Genomic DNA, 21,511 nt, shown 5'->3' with positions numbered 1-21,511 from the left:
TCATTGGGGGACATCCTAATAGATAGACTGTTGCAACAAAAACATTGTTGCAACAAAAACCAGATTAATATGTCAGGCAGGGTGGAGGAGTAGATATACTACTTTCCCCACACTGCACTTCCCAGATCATTCCCCCTGTCCCCTCACTCACATTTCCCTCTTTTGAAATCCACACCCTCAAATTCTTTAGCCCATTCTAACTCCAAGTAGCAGTTGTCTACCGCCCCATGGGCTCAACACACCAATTCCTGGATCATTTTGCTGCCTGGCTTCCACAATTCCTATCATCTGAAACACCCACTCTCATCATTGGTGACTTTAACATCCCCATTGATAACCCAATCTTCTCATCTGGCTTCCAGTTTCTATTTTTAACCTCCTCCCTAGGTCTGTCACAACTTACTATCTCTCCTACACATGAAGATAACCATTCACTTGACCTGGTCTTCTTCTGACTCTGCTCAGTTTCTGACTTTAATAACTCTCCTCTCCCGCTCTCTGACCACAACCTTCTCTCCTTTACTGTCCGAAATGATCTGCCTCCTCAGGACATGCCTACGTATCAGACATACAGAAATGTACATGCCATTAACACTCAGCAACTCATATACAGCCTACAGTCCACATTGTCCCTTATCTCTTCCATCTCCTGTGCCAATCTGGCTGTCAAACATTACAATAAAACTCTAAAAAATGCTTTGTATGAAGCAGCCCCCCCTACACTCGGAACCACTCGGCAAAGACACAGACAACCCTGGCACATGCCTCGATCCCGCTTTCTTCAGAGGTGCTCTAGATGTGCCGATCGTCTGTGGAGAAGATTGCATATGTCAGCATACTTGCTCCATTAAAAATTAACGCCCAGAACTTACAACTCTGCCCTTCACCGCACTAAACAAGTCTATTTCACTTCTCTCATCTCCACACTATCTAATAATCCAAAACGACTCTTTGATGCATTTCATTCCCTCCTTAGTCCTAAACTGCAGATGCCAATCACAGATTTCAATGCTGAAGACTTGGCCACTTATTTTAAAGTTAAAATTTACAACATCAGGCATGATATAATCTCCCAGTTCCCTAGTAACATTGATTCCCTTCCCTCCCGCACTCTTCTTCACATTATCAGCATTTGACCCAATAACAGAAGTCTCTAGGCTCCTCTCTTCTTCTCGTCCTACTACCTACCCTATTGATCCTTTTCCCTCACACCTCGTCCAGTTTCTCTCCCCAGCTGTCACTATTTACCTGACTAAAATATTTAACCTCTCTCTTTCTTCATGACATTATAACCACATTACTTGGAAAAAACAACTCTAAACCCGTCCAGTGCTGCAAACTACTGACCTGTCTCCAATTTCCCCTTCATCTCCAAAGTCCTGGAACGCTGGGTCTACTCTCGTCTTATACACTATCTGTCTGCTAACTCCATTCTTGACCCCTTACAATCTGGTTTCCGCACTCTATACTCCACAGAAACTGTCCTTACTAAAATTTCAAACGATCTCTTGGTGGCTAAATCTGACGGCAAATACTCTCTACTGACTCTTGTGGATCTCTCTTCAGCCTTTGAGACTGTAGACCACAAACTCCTACTTAACATTCTCCACTCTATCGGGCTTAAGGAAAGGGTTCTCTCTTGGTTTTCTTCCTATCTCTCTGACCGCTCGTTCAGTGTGTCATTTGCTGGTTCTACTTCTTCTTCTCTTCCCCTTGCTATCGGGGAATCTGTCCTCAGGGATCAGTCTGAGGTCCGCTCCTCTTTTCTCTCTACACAGCCCCTATTGGACAAAGCATCAGCAGATTTGGCTTCCAGTACTATTTCTACGCTGATGACACCCAATTATATTCCTCTTCTCATGACATCACCCCTTCTCTAATACAAAACACCAGTGATTGTCTATCCGCTGTCTCTAACATCATGTCCTCTCTCTATCTAAAACTGAATCTTTCTAAAACTGAGCTCATTGTGTTTCCACCATCTACTAACCTACCTCAAAATGATGTCTCCATGTCAGTAAGTGGTACGACCATAACTCCTAGGCAGCAGGCCCGCTGTCTCTGGGTTATTTTTGACTCAGATCTTTCCTTTACTTCACACATTCAATCACTTTCATGCTCCTGTCACTTTCACCTCTAAATAATCTCCAGAATCCGCCCTTTTCTTATGGTGGAAATAGCCAAAACTCTCATTGTCGCTCTGATTCACTCTCGTCTTGACTGCTGTAACTCATTATTAGCCAGTCTTCCCCTCACTAAATACTCCCCTCTCCAATCAATCCTTAATGCAGTAGCCAGGCTCATCTTTCTGACCAACCACTACACCAATGCCTCTACCCTGTGCCAGTCACAGCACTGGTTGCCCATTCCCTTCAGAATTAAATTCAAACTTATTACTCTCACCCACAAAGCTCTCCACAGTGCTGCACCTCCTTACATCTCCTCCCTCATCTCTGTCTATCACCCTACCCGTGCTCTACGTTCTGCCAACGACCTTAGATTAACATCCACCATAATCCGAACCTAACACTCCCGTCTCCAAGATTCTTCTTGGAGACGGCACCAGTCCCCTGGAATGCGCTACCCCGGACAATCAGATTAATTCCCAACATTCACAATTTTAAATGTGCCCTGAAAACACATCTTTTTAGACAGGCCTATCACATTCCCTAATCTGACTCCTTTCCCTGGCCCCCTTTTTACATTAGTCATGAGAATTTGACCCCCTCATTCAGCAGTGTCCCCCACACTCCTTGTACCCTAATTCACTTCATGTCTGTGATACACAGATACTAACTGGTGACCAGCTCCTGCAGCTTTATGTATAAGGGCTCGTCCACATGTTGCGGAATTGATGCGTTTATTCTGCCCAGAATTGTGGACAGAAAAAACAGCAGAATAACAAATCTCATCCACATGCTGCGTAACAATTGACCTGCGGTGTGTTTTTTTCAGACCACAGTACCTCAATTCCTGCTGCGGAATGAGGACTGAATTGCTGCATTTTTCAGAGAAGATGTCACCATCTCCCAGCATTGTGAAAAACGCAGTAAAATATGCACCATTTTCTGCAGTAAAAACCACAGGAAGAGGTGCATTTTTTCCGCTGTGGAAAGTCTGTTACTTTCAATGGAATTGCTGCATGAATTTTCTGCAGCAATTCCGTTGTGCGTGGAAAAGCCCTAATACCTCATGTGTATAAAACCTGGCTGGAGAATTATACAAAACAAGCACTTTTTACATTTTGTGTCAACCCTTTTTACCTTATAGATTGTAAGCTCTTGTGAGCAGGGTCCTCACTCTTCTTGTTTGAAATGTTAATTAGTTTTGTCACTATGTGATGTCTGATATTATCTGTACATGTTCCCTCTAAGTTGTAAAAGTGCTGCGGAATATGTTAGCACTATATAAAGATCATTATTATTATTAAACATAATAATTGTTCGCTGATGTGTTTTTCGGTCTTGGATTGTTATATAACATTTGATGATACAAGAGTTTTGATTGATGAAGAAATCCCGTAGCGGAGATGTTTATGTGAAAGCTTAGAGTTTTAAGTATATAGTCAGTATGTTAGTATTAAAGATAAAATCCTCCACACACTGTGTGCATTCCAAATGTTATGCAATATATTACTTGTTCCTATTCTCTATCTGAAGTTTGTTCCCAGTCAGCTGCCAAATTCTTTTGGTCTATTGGCAAAGTATTAAGAAATTATTGTTGTATTTGCAGAACCAAGCCAAAGAGAAAAGTGCAAACAGTTAATATTAATTACAAAAAATGTTGGTTTTATATTTTCTTCTGCTACTAAACACATGGTGAAGCTCACTTAAAGGGAAACACCAAATTGATACAATGCCAGATCCCCACACCCAAGCAATTAAAACTACAATTTATATTCTAAGGCCTCATGCACACGACCGTAAAAACTCCCGTTATTACGGGTCGTAATCACGACCCGTAATAACGGGCTCATAGACTTCTATTGGCGACGGGTGCCTTCCCGTTTTCTCACGGGAAGGTGCCCGTGCCGTTGAAAAAGATAGAACATGTCCTATTTCAGGCCGTAATAACGGCACGGACAGTCCATAGAAGCCTATGAAGCTCTCGTAATGACGGGTGGCTACATGTGTGCACCCGTCATTACGGCAGCGTTGCTAAGCGACGTCAGTAAATAGTCACTGTCCAGGGAGCTGAAAGAGTTAACTGATCGGCAGTAACTCTTTCAGCACCCTGGACAGTGACTACCGATCAGAATAAACCTGTAAAAAATTAAAATAAAAGACGTTCATACTTACCGAGAACTTCCTGCTTCCTCCAGTCCGATCTCCCGCCCATTGCCTTGGTGACGCGTCCCTCTCGACATCCGGCCCGACGTCCTGGATGACGTTTCAGGCCATGTGACCGCTGCAGCCAATCACAGGTCAATCACAGGCTGCAGCGGTCACATGGACTGCCGCGTCATCCAGGGATGTCGGGCTGGATGTGAAGAGAGGGACGCGTCACCAAGACAACGGCCGGGTAAGTATGAATTTCTTTAACTTTTATTACAGAAAGGGCTGTCCCTTCTCTCTATCCTGCACTGATAGAGAGAAGGGGCTGCCGATTAGTGCAGTGCTATTTTGCCGCCAAAAACGTGCCCGTAAATACGGGTGGAATACGGGTGACACCGGACCCATATTTACGGGCACGGGTTCGTAAATACTGGTGCAAAACGGGTCGAATACGTGTGACACCGGACCCGTATTTACGCCAGTATTTACAGGTGGGAAAAAATACGGTCGTGTGCATGAGGCCTAAGGCTGTGTTTACACAATCAAACTGCATTTTTCTTTTTGTCGCACCCGAAGCAAAACCGCACATTTTCTATGCTTTTCTTGTAAAACTACAGCAAAATGGCAGGATTTTGCTGTGCATCACAGCAAAAAAAAAAAAAACAAAGAAAAAAAAACGCATTTTGACCGCAACATGTGAACTCAGCCTAAGCACAGAAGTCTACCTATTGAATCTTGTTTAGGTAGTTTGATTGTTTATTACCACAAACGAATGTGTCTGGTATCACAATTCAGCCCCAGTCACTTGAATGAAGTTGGGCAATAATACCATAGGCAGCCCATGGACAAGAGGGGCTCTGCTTCTGGAAAAAAAACAGACCCTTTTTCTAAACCTTTTTAATGTAGTGGTAACAACTAGCCCGGAGGAGTTTCTTAGCTACTGTACATACAGATACTTCCCTCACACTTTTCCTTTGATTTAACCCCTCTAGTTGACACTCCGATGCCGTGCGCAGCACCCCGATCTCCAGTACATAGTGTTGTGCAGTGGTAACTATTAGCAATCCATAAACCCTCAGAGCCCCCTAACAAGACCATATTTCTGCTATAACCACCGTTCCGCACCAAAGGGGTCACCAAATGTCATCGCCATGTCTTAGTTTAGAAGCTAGTTCCTAATATTTCTGGGGGTCTGGTGGATTTTATTTGGTCATTGTATGGAGGCATTTTTCAGCCACTGTATAGTAATACTTTTTTTTACGTTAAAAAAAAAATTATTTGATTAATTTTTATAGATCCAAATGTCTGTGATGAACCGTCAGCTCCCTGCTTCAGTATTATTACAGAGCAGAGGGAGCTCCTCCACTCGTCGAGGACACCACAGGCACATCGCTACTTTGAGCGCTGAGCCTGGGGAAGCCCTTGAGGTCACTGTCCATACATGTCGTGGCAGGTGGGCTCACACAATTTGATCAAAATGTGTGCTAAGAACCTCCCTATTGTAAGTAGATTTAGCAGTAATGCATATTTATTTATATTTAGTGGCTTTGGTGACATTGGTGTTCGCAGTGCGCTGTCGCCATTTTCTTGGGTACTGTCCATATATGGACAGTGGTGTCAGTGGCTCCTCCTGGAGTGGAATTCCTGGCAGCAGCGTAGCCAATGCTCTGGCTGGTGCTTCCGTTCATAGAGGGCACTCCAATGGCACTATATACAGGGGGCGCCATCTTCAAGGGGGTTGTGGCACTACCTACATGGGCACCGTAGCAATATATGGGCAGTATCTACAGGCGACACAGTGGCACTATGTACATGGGCACTGTGGCACTATGTACGTGGGCAGTGGCACTTTATATGTGGGCACTAGCACTAGGGGCAGCTAAGGGGGCTTTATACTGCATGGGGCAGCTAAGGGGGCATTGTATTGTATGGGGCAGCTATGGGGCATTGTACTGTATGGGGCAGCTAAGGGGGCATTATACTGTATGGTGGCAGCTAAGGAGACATTATACTGTATGGTGGCAGCTAAGGGGGCATTATACTGTATGGGCACAGCTTTTGGGCTTTATACTGCATGGCGTCAGCTGTAGGGGCATTATACTGTATCCAGGCAGCTCTGGGGCATTATGCTGTGCGGGGCAACTATGGGGCATTATTCTGTGCAGGGCAACTATGGGGCATTAAACTGTATGGAGGCAACTATTGGGCCATTAATACTGTATAGGGGCATCTGTATGGATTTTATACTGTCCGGGGGGATTGTGTGGTCATTATACTGTATGGGGGCATTATACTGTATGGGGGTATCTGTGTGGGCATTATACTGTATGGGGCAGTTATGGGGGCATTATGCTGTATGGGGCAGCTATGGGGCATTATACTGTATAAGGGAATTTGTGTGGGCATTATACGGTATGGGGCATCTGTGTGGGCATTTGTACTGTTTAGGTGCATTCTACTGTTCGGGGGCAGCAATTTGGCATTAAACGGTGTGGGTGGTTCTATGAGGGGCATTATACTGTGGGGAGGCATTATGGGAGCATGATACGGTGTTGGCTGAACCTGTTGTGTATGGTGGGGATTGGGCGGGGTTAGAGGAATGGCTTAAAAGGAAAGAAATTGCATCGGTTGTCCCTTTTTGAGATACTTTAAATGTGAGATTTATGGCAGAGCGACTTCATGGCGTCCATCCACTGCCTCCCTTCACCAATGGCACCTGCCCCGCCATCCAACTCTCAACTACACTCTTGGTTCCAGCATTTGGCCCCCCCATTGATCTAGCATGCATCAACTATCCTGTAGATAGATGAGAAAGTGTATAATAAGGTTCAAAATTAAACAGATGTCCCAGAGAACCCCTTTAATAGTCATTACAAAAAATGTGACACTCAAAAAGAGTTCTGTTTTTTCTGATTTATTGATGTAAAATAACAGATATTTACTCTAAATACAATTTTTGTTTTTAAGAATTAACATCATTGTGCTACTGCCACCTTCTGGTACTAAGGCAATAATTCTATTTCTTCCAAGGAATAGATCTGTTCTTATACTTCTTTGACTTTTCTTGCAAGAATAAAAATGCCAGAAGTGTGATTGCAGATATCAAACATTGGTTTATCAAATTCTCTAGGGAGAACTTCCAAATCTTCAATGACAAACCCAGTATCTGTTATGACTTTTCTAAGGAACTGCTCACTTAGGTTGATGAGGGAGAATTGCTTGTTTCCACATCGGAATATGGTGCTTTCTAAAATGCTACCAATGATCAAATGACCACCCACTTTCAGCAAGGAAGAGAGATTTTTTATGACGTTCCCATAAGCCACTTCATCTTTGCATGCACATTCAAGGCAGCCTATAGTTAGGACACAATCAGCCTTGGGTAAGACGAGTGGGTGAAGAGGATTGCTCTTGGTGACATCACATGGCACCACTCTTTTCAATGTCTTCCTCAGTTTATCTTCCTTCTCAGCTATTTTTCCCCTAAGGAAGAAATGGAACATGTAATTATAAACAGGTGTAGTATGCTCTTCAATTTTAGGCTGGATTCTCACGGTGCAGATTTGCTGCAGATTTTGCAAGTTTTTTAAGCCAAAACCAGAAATAGAACTTTACCACTTAACGACATGTCACGTACATGTACGTGACAGCCATTCCAAGTATGGAATAGGCTGAGCGAGCCCCATACTCAGCGGGTGATGGCTGTGTTATACAGCCAACATCTCACCGCAATGGGCGGAATCAAAGATCACTTTGATTCCCCCTGTTTAATACCTTAAATGCCGCGGTCAATCGTGACCGCAGCATTTAAATTGTTAGAATCAGGGTGTATCACTTCTCCAACGTGCCATTGCTCCTCCCACGATGCGATCAGTGGGTGACAATGGTTGTTATGGCAGCCTGGAGACCTAATGAAGGCCACCACATCTGCCATCTTTCTACTCCTTTGAAGCCCTGCCTCTGCCTTCTACCAGCCCATGGTAGAAGGTAGATAGGGTTAGCACTGCCTGAGTGTATTTGTGGTGCACTTCCTGACCCTTTGCCATCTCTGATTCCTAGCTAGCAGGAACGGAGTGGAAGGATGAACACATCCACTACACTAATAGATAAAATATAAAATATTTAAAAAATATAAAACATCAAAGAAACAAATATTAAAAGTTTGTAAAATATACACAGAAATATAACATTTTTAAAATAAAAAATAAAAATAGGATAAAAATATAAATAATATCAAGAGATTTCTTTATCCATACAGGCAGAATTTGAAACTCTTTTTTCTACCTTACTACAATTATGGTGTCAATGTAAAGTTCACAGGCACTAGTAATAAAGGCATATTATTGCCATAACTTATTCATGCCAAAATGCCAAATTAATGAATCATATTTTGACGGTAATATATACAATATATCCCTTGAGATATAAAACGCAGTGAATTTTTTGTTCTAAATTATAGGGAAAACTACAAGGAAACTAATATTTACAGTGAAAATAAAGTTTTTTATAATGTTCCCAAAATAAAAATTAAATGTTCAAAAAACCCACCCTTTTCCCATTTATTCCCGTAAAGCAATGTTAAAAAAAAGTAAAAGTTAACATAACTGGCATTGCCACATCCGTAAAAGTCTGGACTAACACAATATAGCATTACTTAACCCGCTCGGTGAACGCCGTAATAAAAATATATATATAAAACACATGAAAATTGCTGTTTTGGTATCAGTGAAAACTACAGCTTGCCCCGCAAAATATAAGACCTCACATCGCTAAATAGAGCAAATAGATTTATTTTTTTAAAAGTGGTAAAACATAAAACAATGTATAAATTTTGGTATTGTCGTAATCGTAACAACCTATAGAATAAGGTGAATACGTAGTTTTTACCGCCTGATGGACGGCGTAAAAACAACTCCCCCCCCCCAAAAAATGGCGTAATCCCAGTTTTTTTGCCCATTTCACCCCACAAATATTATTTTTTCAGCTTCCCCTATAAAGGGGATATTTCATCTCTACGGACATGTCTGATTTAATAAATACTTGTATTCCCCATTAAATAAAATTCTGGAGCATCTTTCCTTAAAACTTTGCATTCTGCTAATTCTCTGTTATTCCTCCTGGAAATGAATAAATTGAAAACTGGGTGTTAATATTTCTCTTGTCAATAGGGTGTGTCCCTACACACTCTTACAAAGTCATCACTGATAGGACTGTACAGGGACACACCACATTGACAAGAGCAATAGTAACACCGAGGGGCGTCGCTAGCACCGGACCTTCGGGGCCCAAGCCCAGGATCCTTGGCCTGGTGCCCCGGATCCCCGGCAACTGCCACATTCCGGTCATAGCAGTCGCAAAATGCGACTGGGTCGCAGCGGTCGCAATTGCGACCAGGCCGCGGCTGCCCGGACCGCATCTATGAAAGTTACTATAGTAACTGGGGCCTATGTAATAAAATACACGCGACCCTGTTACTATAGTAACGACACATACTTACCCTTCTTCCTTCCCGAGCGCAACGGAAGTCCTGACGTCTTATCGCATCATGAAGTCACGACGCTGTGCGCTGCGGATGGCGACACAACGCTAGATGGTGTCGGGACATCCGCTGCACCTGGAGCCGAAGAGGAGGATAAATGTAACGTTACGGTCTGCTGGGGTCCTCTATCTAATCCTCCCTTGTGGTAGGCTTAGATACAGGTTCTAACAAAGTATCACACATGGACCCTGTATCTAAAACTACCACATGTTAGGCTTAGATACAGGGCCCCAGCACCAGTAATCTTAAACATTATAAGATTGCTGTCTGCTTGGGTCCTGTATCTAAGCCTACCTTGTGATATTCTTAGATACAGGGTCTAACACACCGTGTCACATGGGACCCTGTATCTAAGCCTACCACATGGTATTCTTAGAGACATGGCCCATGTCTGATTCTGTCTGATGGGCCCTTTATCTATGCTCACCACATAGTAGGTTTAGAAACAGGGCTCCAGCAGACCGTAATCTTATACAGTATAAGATTACTGTCTGCTGGGACCCTGTATCCAAGCCTACATTGTGGTAGGCTTAGATACATGGTCTAGCAGGCAGTATCACACATGGGCCCTGTATCTAAGCCTACCACATGTGTTACTAATGTGTTTTTTTAATGTTTGTTTTTCTGCAGGTTCGGACGTTGGAATACGTCGGATTCGAGGACTACTTCGATGATGTTTTTTTTTATTTTCAATGAAATGGGTAACGAGGGTTGTGTGGGGGTTTTGTATTTCAATAAAATATTTTATCTATGTCTTTTTATTTTCTTTTAAACTTTATTACTACCGCCTTAGTAATGGCCGCTGGCTGATTGACAGTGTCCGTTACTAAAGCGGGGCTTATTATTAGCCGCTGCAAAGACTAACACTAACCCCCATTATTACACCGGTACCCACCGCCACCAGGGGAACTGGGAAAAGCCGGGTACGATCCTGTACGATCAGGATATATGTCCTGATTTTTTAAAACCCTAGCAACGGCCCTGGTAACAACCAGTTACCCATTTTTTCAGAGGAACGTCACTTTGTAAAGTTCTAAAAAATATGCTGCAGAATTATTCTCTTTTTATGGGAAATACAAGTATTTACAAGTATTTACTAAAACAGACATGTCGGGAGAGAGAACAGGTCGTCTTTCAGCACATACCTACGACCTTCTAAATCACAGACATATTTCAAAGCAGGTGTCCAGTCAAACAATCCAGGCTCGTTCCTTCGCCATCGCTCCAGATATTCTCTGTTTCGATCAGTAAAATCTGCAGCAGTAATTTCTTTAAAGGCCTCACATGCAGACAATTCCTGGTAAATGGCAGGACCAGGACCAATGTCAATCATCAAGTCCCCTTTTACGCCACCTAATGAGATAGAACACAGATATAAATGCAACACAAAATTAAATCAGGGAATATCAGCCTGGCTATGTGGTATGCCCATGACCTTAATGAGTATTAGAGAGTATTACTATAGTAAAGTGTATTATTAATTATTTATTCAATATTGATGGTATAGATGTGTCTCGGTGCACTGTTGGGCCCCATGCACACGGCTGTGACCGTAATCACAGCCCGCGATTGCAGGCACGGCCGGCCGCATTTCCGGGCCATGCTCCAATACAAAGTATGGGAGCACGGCCCGTAAAATACGAAAAATAGGACATGCTCGATAATTCCTGCCACGGTTCTAAGGCGCGGCACCCATCCATAGAGCTACGGAAAGTTTTCCACGGCCAATAAAGCAAAATGGGTCCGGAAAACCGCGGACTGTAGTATGGTCTGCGGTTTTACTGTCGTGTGCATGGGGCCTTAAAGTGTTGTCTTTTAAATTGCATTTCTTACCATGTTTCATTGCTTTTTTCACCAGGAAATGACTTTTATGTTAAATTAATAAGGAGTCTATAAGGGCTTTGTCTAGTTCCCAGGGTATTGTGGGCCTTCATTAAGTAAGGGTGTCTAGTGCATCAATCCATGTAAACGCAGAATGCATCGGGGCATAGCTATGAGGTTGAAGAGGGGAGAGGGATAGAAGGAAGGAGAGAGAAGGGTAGTGTCAGTATGTAGGTAGCTGACTGGATGACCAAAAGATTCAGCTCTATAACTCCAAAATGGCTGCCTATGATTAACTCTTTCTGTTACAATAGGAACACCAGCTCTGGAGTACAACCTATTGCATTAACAAGTGAAATACTGTGCAGACTTAGAGAACAGGTGTATTCTTAAAATAAGTTTTATTATTTAGGTGGAGAGGCACTTTAATAGAAGACAGAATTTTGAAAAATATTCTGTTTAGATCACACCAATTATACATGTGCATTCTAAGGCCTTGATACATATTACATTATATTACAAAAAAAAAAATATTTTTAAAAAATGTTGTTGATGGATTGATAGCAAAGTTAAAGAAAAAATAGTATAGGCAAATAGAAGTATGTTACTTATAAGGCTATGTTCACACGGGGTCTTTTGCCGAGTTTTTTGACGCGGAAACCGCGTCGCAAAACTCGGCAGAAACGGCCCGAGAACGCCTCCCATTGATTTCAATGGGAGGCGTCGGCGTCTTTTTCCCGCGAGCAGTAAAACTGCCTCGCGGGAAAAAGAAGCGACATGCCCTATCTTCGGGCGCTTCCGCCTCCGACCTCCCATTGACTTCAATGGGAGGCAGGAGAAAGCGTGTTTTCTGCCCGCGGCGCTCAATGGCCGCGGGCGAAAAACGGCGCGATCATTGCTATTCACACGGAGTATTTTGGGGGAGGAATATCTGCCTCAAAATTCCGTTTGGAGCTTTGAGGCAGATATTCCTCCCCCAAAATACTCCGTGTGAACATAGCCTAAGAGATGTAAAATGAAAATAGATAATATTTGTATTGGTTTAAAACATACCTAATCTTTTTGGTGAATTTTCTGAATAAGCTTGCATATGTGTGTACCTGAGGAATAACACTGTTCTGGCTGTTTTATGGCTTGTATTATGCATTTATTTTTTTAGCAGTTTTCCCCTCTGCAAGCTCTAATTCTCAGTTTTCCATGAACTAGTGCGTGGAGCCTAACTGCTATCATGTCTCCAATACACTGCACGCATAGAGAAGATAACATTCTGCTCTCCTATCTCTTTGTAGCACACCATCAGAAACAACAGCAAGTTCGAGAATGAAGGAGATTTTACTGCTGTATAATCTCCTCCATCCTCCATATTGCTACTGTAATAGTAGTAACAAGCAGTGCAGTTGTAAATCCAGCACTTGTGAGAGATAAAACACTTACTAGAAGCTGCAGCAGTGGCTCTGTGTATGTCTCTCTGATTCGCTTTCTCACTCTGCTCCTGCTCCCTCCTACCCCTCCCTTCTTAAAAAAAAACTTTGATGGGCAGCTGTAACCTGATCCCTCAGTGACCTGATAGTCTGTCTCATCTTGAGTTTTTCCGGCCAGTATCAGGCTGTGTAAAAGCACCCTTATACTATTAGTTTAAGCTTGTTGAAATGTTTGTGACCATTTTGTCATATTTGTGTTGATAGATTCTCTGTCTTTGAAAACACTTTTTTTATAATTAATATACTTTGATATTATACACTGCTACTAAAAAAATCACTCACAGCCTGCCAGAGGCTGTCAGGGCATGCTAGAAATACTAGTTTTGTAATTATTAATTTATTGGACTAATTAAAATCCACGTTTATTGCTGTCTATACATACTGTAAGTACATAAAATTAAAATATACCGTACTCTGTATGTGCAAGGGTAAAGGATAGATATACCTAGATAGATCATCTACTATAGATATACACCATAAGTTACAAATTTTATACTATATAGAGTCAGTTAATTCTGGAAGTGCATAAATTATTCGTTACCTGATGTAAAAGCTTTGTGCAGTTTTCTCAGAATGAAGTCTAGGTATCCATCTTTAATAAAGACTCCCGACACAGCCCCATAATATGTATCTAAATAAATCTGGGGATCAAAATTATCTTGGTAGATCTGTGGGCCAGTAAAACTAGATGCCATTTTTAGTTGTCCTAGTGTCCTAGCAGTATCCTGCTTGTGACACCTAGATGTGTGCAGTTCCTTTTATAGCTGTGTTCTATACTGCTCTCATATTGGCTGACCCCATTGAGGTGTTAATAATTAAACACATTGGCACAGATTTTAGCACTTTATAGTTGCACTAAAATGATTTATAAATGACAGATGGGATCCGACTTAGACATTGTATGTCATATGTCATTCTGAATGATATTACTCTAGCCAAAAGCCTGGCAAAGTTTTTAAAAGTGGTTTTCAGACTTTTTAACTAATGACCCATTCTTTTTTTTAAATCAGATAATTTTTTTATTGAAGTTTCAAAATTATATAGTACAAAACATACTAAACAAACCCTATCCCAAACCCTCCCCCCAGGCACCGTCACAAAATTCCAAATTAGATAGTATATGAAATAGAAATTGTACCAAATATCGAATACATTATTCACAAAATACAAGGTACATGGGACAGATCATTTTCCAAATGTCAAGTAGCTTAATGATGTACAAGCATGTATAATACAAAACAGATATAATATATGGCAGATATTTAATCCTCTCTATTTCCCCCCTTCTCCTTATCCCACATCTATATACATAACCCCAATACCGTGTAAAGGCTGGCGGTCATACAGAGTCCCTGAATAAATTTTATAATACAGATTCCATTACCCCTACCCATGGTCCCTATATGGATTCAAATTTTTTAAGCGTTTTGCGCTTTACATAGACAACCTTTTCCAATACAATCATTTTATTCACTTTTGCAATGAATTCGCTCCTAGTCGGCGGGGCGCCTTGTGTCCAATGTAGGGCAATTAGTTTTCTAGCTATATATAGCAACCTTACAATAGCCAACCGCTCCAAAGTAGAGGATGGGGTGTCCATAATACATCCCAAAACGCATTCCATAGGAGTCCCTTGCAACACAGGTCCATAGGCCTACTGAATCACCTTCAGTACATCCATCCAGTACATAGTTAACTGTGGGCAGGACCACAACATATGCATATGGTCAGCCTCCTCTTCCGCGCATCTGGGGCATTTCGAGTCACTCCTTACCCCAATATATAATGACCCATTCTTAGTATCGTCCATCAATTTATGATTGGCAGAGATTCCGCCTCCAGGACCCCAACCGATAAGCAGCCCCTTCATTGATTATCCATGCACAGCGCCATCATACGAGTGTGACTGTGCCTGGTACTGCAACTCAGCCCTGTTCACAGTACCACACATAGTCACACTCATATGAACGTCGCTGTGCCTGGATAAACAATTGAAGAAGCACCCGGAAAATCTTTTGTTGCACATGTCATGCTTACTCACCAACAACATTGTTTTTTCCCAGCTCAGTTGCATTTATATATTTTGAACCCTTTCACTATGGGCAGATGTGTCCTGTGATCTCAGTCTGACCACCAAAATGAACCATTCTCTCATGTGTGGACAAGAGGTCAGTCCCTCATGTGTGTCTGACTTTTTGTGAACTAGATTTACATCATCACTAATTAATTCCCTGCTTGCAGCTCTGAGCCACTTCCCCACCCAGCTCTGCCCTCCTTGTTCCTCTGTATGTCCCTCTAAGCATGTAGTACTGCTGAAGACAGTATTATTTCTTCTCTATCTAAGGGCGCAGGATATATTAGGTGAGTCCATACAATGATTAGCTGCAGTTAAAAAACTCCCCTTACTTACACTGACTGTCTATATTATCTGTAAATTATGTGTGAGAGAGTGGAGTGTATTCCTATGAGATGCAGCTTCACACTACTTTCCCCTGCCTTTAGAACTGACAGAGAAATCTATCACTAGCAGGAGTCAGGGGAGACAGGCAGAAGCTGCATCACATAGGAATACACTGAGACTGCAGTGTGAGTACAAAAGTACTCTATTACTGATCTATCACTTGCTGCACTTAGATAAGAAGAGCAGAGCAAGTGCAGTGTAATGAGACTCTGCCCACAGAGGCATGATGGAAATTGTAGGCTGCACTAGGGGAACCACATCACAGGGGTTGAAGGAACCAAGATGGCAGACAACCCATAAATGGCACATCAACTAAAACAGGTATACACAAGGCATACACAAGAGTCTCTACGTTATTCTTTAATAATAGCATATGCTGCACTATATAGGCAAAAACAAAATATTATGGAGTGCTTCCTTAAGGGGCTGCTGATTGGTGGGGGTCCTGTATGCCGGATCCCTAACGATCATACATTGTTAAAAACACAAACAGAAAAAATGGGACATAGATATCATCAAAACCACCAAAAAGGCCATACTTACTAGGTAGGTGGGTGGGTGAAAACCCGTTCCCATCAGGACGCAGACGGGTCAAAGAATGCTGCAGAAGGAGTGTGCATTAAATAGTGATAGCCCCTCCCACTAGTCTTGAGGGGAGTGGCAAACTAAGTGCTCAAAGGTGTGCGATAAATGAGTGTCAGTGTAGTGCTAGGGTGTGAATGGATGGTAAAAAATAAATATGTATGTATGAAAGTGTCAGAACTGTGTAATAATGTAATAAAAATAAATAAATAAATAAATGTGATGAATAGGGGTCAGTGCTGTGAATAGTACATGGGGTGTCAGTACTATGTGTAATACGTGGAGGGATAATGTGCTGGTCGTCAGGCATGGCGTAACTTGCCGAATAACAGCCTATTTGTAACGCCGCTAGTGTTAGCTAAAGCGGGCTGCTCTGCATTCCAAACCAAACGCCAGCACATCATGCCCTCCCAGCATATAAGACCCGGCTGCGTCCTGAAAAAATGTGTAGTATACGTAGTAAGAAATATCCATGAAACATGGGGTATTAGTTGTTATTTTGGCCAAAATACGCAAAGCTCGCAACCCAACGTCAAGGGTCCCCAGTGCCTTGCGAGTCCCTAACCAGAACTTTACGTTCCTAATTTAAAAACACAAACAGAAAAAATGGGACATAGATATCATCAAAACCACCAAAAAGGCCATACTTACTAGGTAGGTGGGTGGGTGAAAACCCTTTCCCATCAGGACGCAGACGGGTCAAAGAATGCTGCAGAAGGAGTGTGCATTAAATAGTGATAGCCCCTCCCACTAGTCTTGAGGGGAGTGGCAAACTAAGTGCTCAAAGGTGTGCGATAAATGAGTGTCAGTGTAGTGCTAGGGTGTGAATGGATGGTAAAAAATAAATATGTATGTATGAAAGTGTCAGAACTGTGTAATAATGTAATAAAAATAAATAAATAAATAAATGTGATGAATAGGGGTCAGTGCTGTGAATAGTACATGGGGTGTCAGTACTATGTGTAATACGTGGAGGGATAATGTGCTGGTCGTCAGGCATGGCGTAACTTGCCGAATAACAGCCTATTTGTAACGCCGCTAGTGTTAGCTAAAGCGGGCTGCTCTGCATTCCAAACCAAACGCCAGCACATCATGCCCTCCCAGCATATAAGACCCGGCTGCGTCCTGAAAAAATGTGTAGTATACGTAGTAAGAAATATCCATGAAACATGGGGTATTAGTTGTTATTTTGGCCAAAATACGCAAAGCTCGCAACCCAACGTCAAGGGTCCCCAGTGCCTTGCGAGTCCCTAACCAGAACTTTACGTTCCTAATTTAAAAACACAAACAGAAAAAATGGGACATAGATATCATCAAAACCACCAAAAAGGCCATACTTACTAGGTAGGTGGGTGGGTGAAAACCCGTTCCCATCAGGACGCAGACGGGTCAAAGAATGCTGCAGAAGGAGTGTGCATTAAATAGTGATAGCCCCTCCCACTAGTCTTGAGGGGAGTGGCAAACTAAGTGCTCAAAGGTGTGCGATAAATGAGTGTCAGTGTAGTGCTAGGGTGTGAATGGATGGTAAAAAATAAATATGTATGTATGAAAGTGTCAGAACTGTGTAATAATGTAATAAAAATAAATAAATAAATAAATGTGATGAATAGGGGTCAGTGCTGTGAATAGTACATGGGGTGTCAGTACTATGTGTAATACGTGGAGGGATAATGTGCTGGTCGTCAGGCATGGCGTAACTTGCCGAATAACAGCCTATTTGTAACGCCGCTAGTGTTAGCTAAAGCGGGCTGCTCTGCATTCCAAACCAAACGCCAGCACATCATGCCCTCCCAGCATATAAGACCCGGCTGCGTCCTGAAAAAATGTGTAGTATACGTAGTAAGAAATATCCATGAAACATGGGGTATTAGTTGTTATTTTGGCCAAAATACGCAAAGCTCGCAACCCAACGTCAAGGGTCCCCAGTGCCTTGCGAGTCCCTAACCAGAACTTTACGTTCCTAATTTAAAAACACAAACAGAAAAAATGGGACATAGATATCATCAAAACCACCAAAAAGGCCATACTTACTTGGTAGGTGGGTGGGTGAAAACCCGTTCCCATCAGGACGCAGACGGGTCAAAGAATGCTGCAGAAGGAGTGTGCATTAAATAGTGATAGCCCCTCCCACTAGTCTTGAGGGGAGTGGCAAACTAAGTGCTCAAAGGTGTGCCATAGATGAGTGTCAGTGTAGTGCTAGGGTGTGAATGGATGGTAAAAAATAAATATGTATGTATGAAAGTGTCAGAACTGTGTAATAATGTAATAAAAATAAATAAATAAATAAATGTGATGAATAGGGGTCAGTGCTGTGAATAGTACATGGGGTGTCAGTACTATGTGTAATACGTGGAGGGATAATGTGCTGGTCGTCAGGCATGGCGTAACTTGCCGAATAACAGCCTATTTGTAACGCCGCTAGTGTTAGCTAAAGCGGGCTGCTCTGCATTCCAAACCAAACGCCAGCACATCATGCCCTCCCAGCATATAAGACCCGGCTGCGTCCTGAAAAAATGTGTAGTATACGTAGTAAGAAATATCCATGAAACATGGGGTATTAGTTGTTATTTTGGCCAAAATACGCAAAGCTCGCAACCCAACGTCAAGGGTCCCCAGTGCCTTGCGAGTCCCTAACCAGAACTTTACGTTCCTAATTTAAAAACACAAACAGAAAAAATGGGACATAGATATCATCAAAACCACCAAAAAGGCCATACTTACTAGGTAGGTGGGTGGGTGAAAACCCGTTCCCATCAGGACGCAGACGGGTCAAAGAATGCTGCAGAAGGAGTGTGCATTAAATAGTGATAGCCCCTCCCACTAGTCTTGAGGGGAGTGGCAAACTAAGTGCTCAAAGGTGTGCCATAGATGAGTGTCAGTGTAGTGCTAGGGTGTGAATGGATGGTAAAAAATAAATATGTATGTATGAAAGTGTCAGAACTGTGTAATAATGTAATAAAAATAAATAAATAAATAAATGTGATGAATAGGGGTCAGTGCTGTGAATAGTACATGGGGTGTCAGTACTATGTGTAATACGTGGAGGGATAATGTGCTGGTCGTCAGGCATGGCGTAACTTGCCGAATAACAGCCTATTTGTAACGCCGCTAGTGTTAGCTAAAGCGGGCTGCTCTGCATTCCAAACCAAACGCCAGCACATCATGCCCTCCCAGCATATAAGACCCGGCTGCGTCCTGAAAAAATGTGTAGTATACGTAGTAAGAAATATCCATGAAACATGGGGTATTAGTTGTTATTTTGGCCAAAATACGCAAAGCTCGCAACCCAACGTCAAGGGTCCCCAGTGCCTTGCGAGTCCCTAACCAGAACTTTACGTTCCTAATTTAAAAACACAAACAGAAAAAATGGGACATAGATATCATCAAAACCACCAAAAAGGCCATACTTACTAGGTAGGTGGGTGGGTGAAAACCCGTTCCCATCAGGACGCAGACGGGTCAAAGAATGCTGCAGAAGGAGTGTGCATTAAATAGTGATAGCCCCTCCCACTAGTCTTGAGGGGAGTGGCAAACTAAGTGCTCAAAGGTGTGCCATAGATGAGTGTCAGTGTAGTGCTAGGGTGTGAATGGATGGTAAAAAATAAATATGTATGTATGAAAGTGTCAGAACTGTGTAATAATGTAATAAAAATAAATAAATGTGATGAATAGGGGTCAGTGCTGTGAATAGTACATGGGGTGTCAGTACTATGTGTAATACGTGGCTGATAAAAACCCTGGAAACCTCTTTAATCTGAAGATGGTTAAAAGGTTAATTGTTTGTTATTTAAAGCGTTATGACAATTCCTATTACGTCCTAAAATAATAGTGGCTTGTGCTAAATATCTTTGTAGATACACCCCTGGTGAGCTGCTGGAGATGCCAGCAGCCAAAAGGTAAGTATATGAATGTATGCTTGGTGTGCTTGAGTATATGTATATAAGAGTGTTTGCTTGTTTGCATTGAACATATACGACTGTCCAATAGTTTACAATTTCCAATAATCCAGCACCTGTGTGGTGCCAAATTTTGCCAGACATTGCCAGAAGAGCAGGAAATATTGCTGTATAAACCAATATATTGAATACAGTACACTAGATTCTATTTATGGCAATTTAGACACAGGCTGAAACAGAAGACCGCAGTACTCAGAATTATACATGTTAGTATCAGCCGCACTTTAACACAGGAAGTTATACAACATATGGTACATTTACTGTATATATTCCTGCATTTTTTATGAAGTCAATCACAGGCCTCTAGTTTTTCAGTTGTGATCATTTAGAAAAGATTTGGTAATTTATTTCAAAATATATTTGCCGAGTTTTATACATGTCAGACAGATTGCACATCTCTCTTTACCCTTTATCTTTTACTGACACTGAACTGTCCAAGATCAACAAAATATAATTGATTTTACCTTTATTCTTAACACGTAAAGTGCCTTTGACATCCCGGTCAATTCAGAGATCTAGGAGGATGTAGTGGTAATTTTCCACATTACATCTTGCATTAGGTCTTAGGTGGCTGTTAAAGGTAGCAACTTACATATGTTATAGTATTATTATATTACACTACATTGCCCATACTTCTTGGGTGCCCTCAGAGTCACTTAGAACAGCCGGCTGGGGTCCTATGACACATGTCCTTTCAGCCATGATCCCTAAGAAATCAGAAGAACCCATTTTATTACTTCTTATCTTCTCCGGAAACTTTCGAGAGCCATTATATGGGTGCAACAGTGGCTTAATTACCTCTGTTGCAGCCATAGATGGGCACTGTGTAATTCTTCATTTCCCCTGTGGTGGCACTGCAAAGGTATTGAATACTTGTTGCCATGTTCTGCTGCAGATTTCAGTTCATGGTTGGAGGTCCCCAGCATCGGTAAGCCCCGCAGCTTTTCAGCTCTGCTTTAGTGCTATGTCCCCTTCACAATTTTTTTAGGATGGTTGGGTGTCCCAGAGGTTAGACCTCTATTGATTATGACGTGGGAAAAACCCTTTAAGTAAAGCAAAGTATTTTTAACGATATTCAGCATTTCATATAGACAAAAACTTTGTCCAAACAGGGATTTTTTAAGTTTAACGTGATACATAAAGTTTGTAAGTGCAGCTCTGATCACGCTATAGGTGGAGATCTAATCAAAATAATTAAACTGCTTTGCTTATGAAATATTTCGGTACAGGAATTGTTTTAAGTTTATTGTTCTTCTTTTATGAATCAGTCTTTGATGTTACTACATAGCTGTAACTTCTTAACTGCAAGACGTAATATATATGAATGGTAATAAAATAAACATTTCTACAATCAATCTGATACAGTTGTAAAAAAACATAAAATAAAAGTATTTTTA

The 21,511-nt window shown here is 41.9% G+C and overlaps 1 protein-coding gene across 1 annotated transcript; it reads right to left on the bottom strand.

The window, feature by feature from the left end:
- Positions 1-7,172: 7,172 nt before the first annotated feature.
- On the bottom strand, positions 7,173-13,857 carry LOC142661967 (indolethylamine N-methyltransferase-like). Its single transcript, XM_075839744.1, has 3 exons — positions 13,657-13,857; positions 10,959-11,166; positions 7,173-7,757 (listed from the first exon to the last, which is right to left on the bottom strand). The coding sequence occupies exons 1-3, from the start codon at positions 13,808-13,810 to the stop codon at positions 7,319-7,321; spliced, it is 801 nt and encodes a 266-aa protein (XP_075695859.1). The 5' UTR covers positions 13,811-13,857; the 3' UTR covers positions 7,173-7,318.
- Between the last annotated feature and the right edge of the window lie 7,654 nt (positions 13,858-21,511).

The sequence above is a fragment of the Rhinoderma darwinii genome, chromosome 10, assembly GCF_050947455.1.
Source record: "Rhinoderma darwinii isolate aRhiDar2 chromosome 10, aRhiDar2.hap1, whole genome shotgun sequence".
In the NCBI taxonomy this organism is placed as follows: domain Eukaryota; kingdom Metazoa; phylum Chordata; class Amphibia; order Anura; family Rhinodermatidae; genus Rhinoderma; species Rhinoderma darwinii.
The sequence above is the reverse complement of the archived record's forward strand: the minus strand, read 5'-3'. Positions and strand labels throughout refer to the sequence as shown.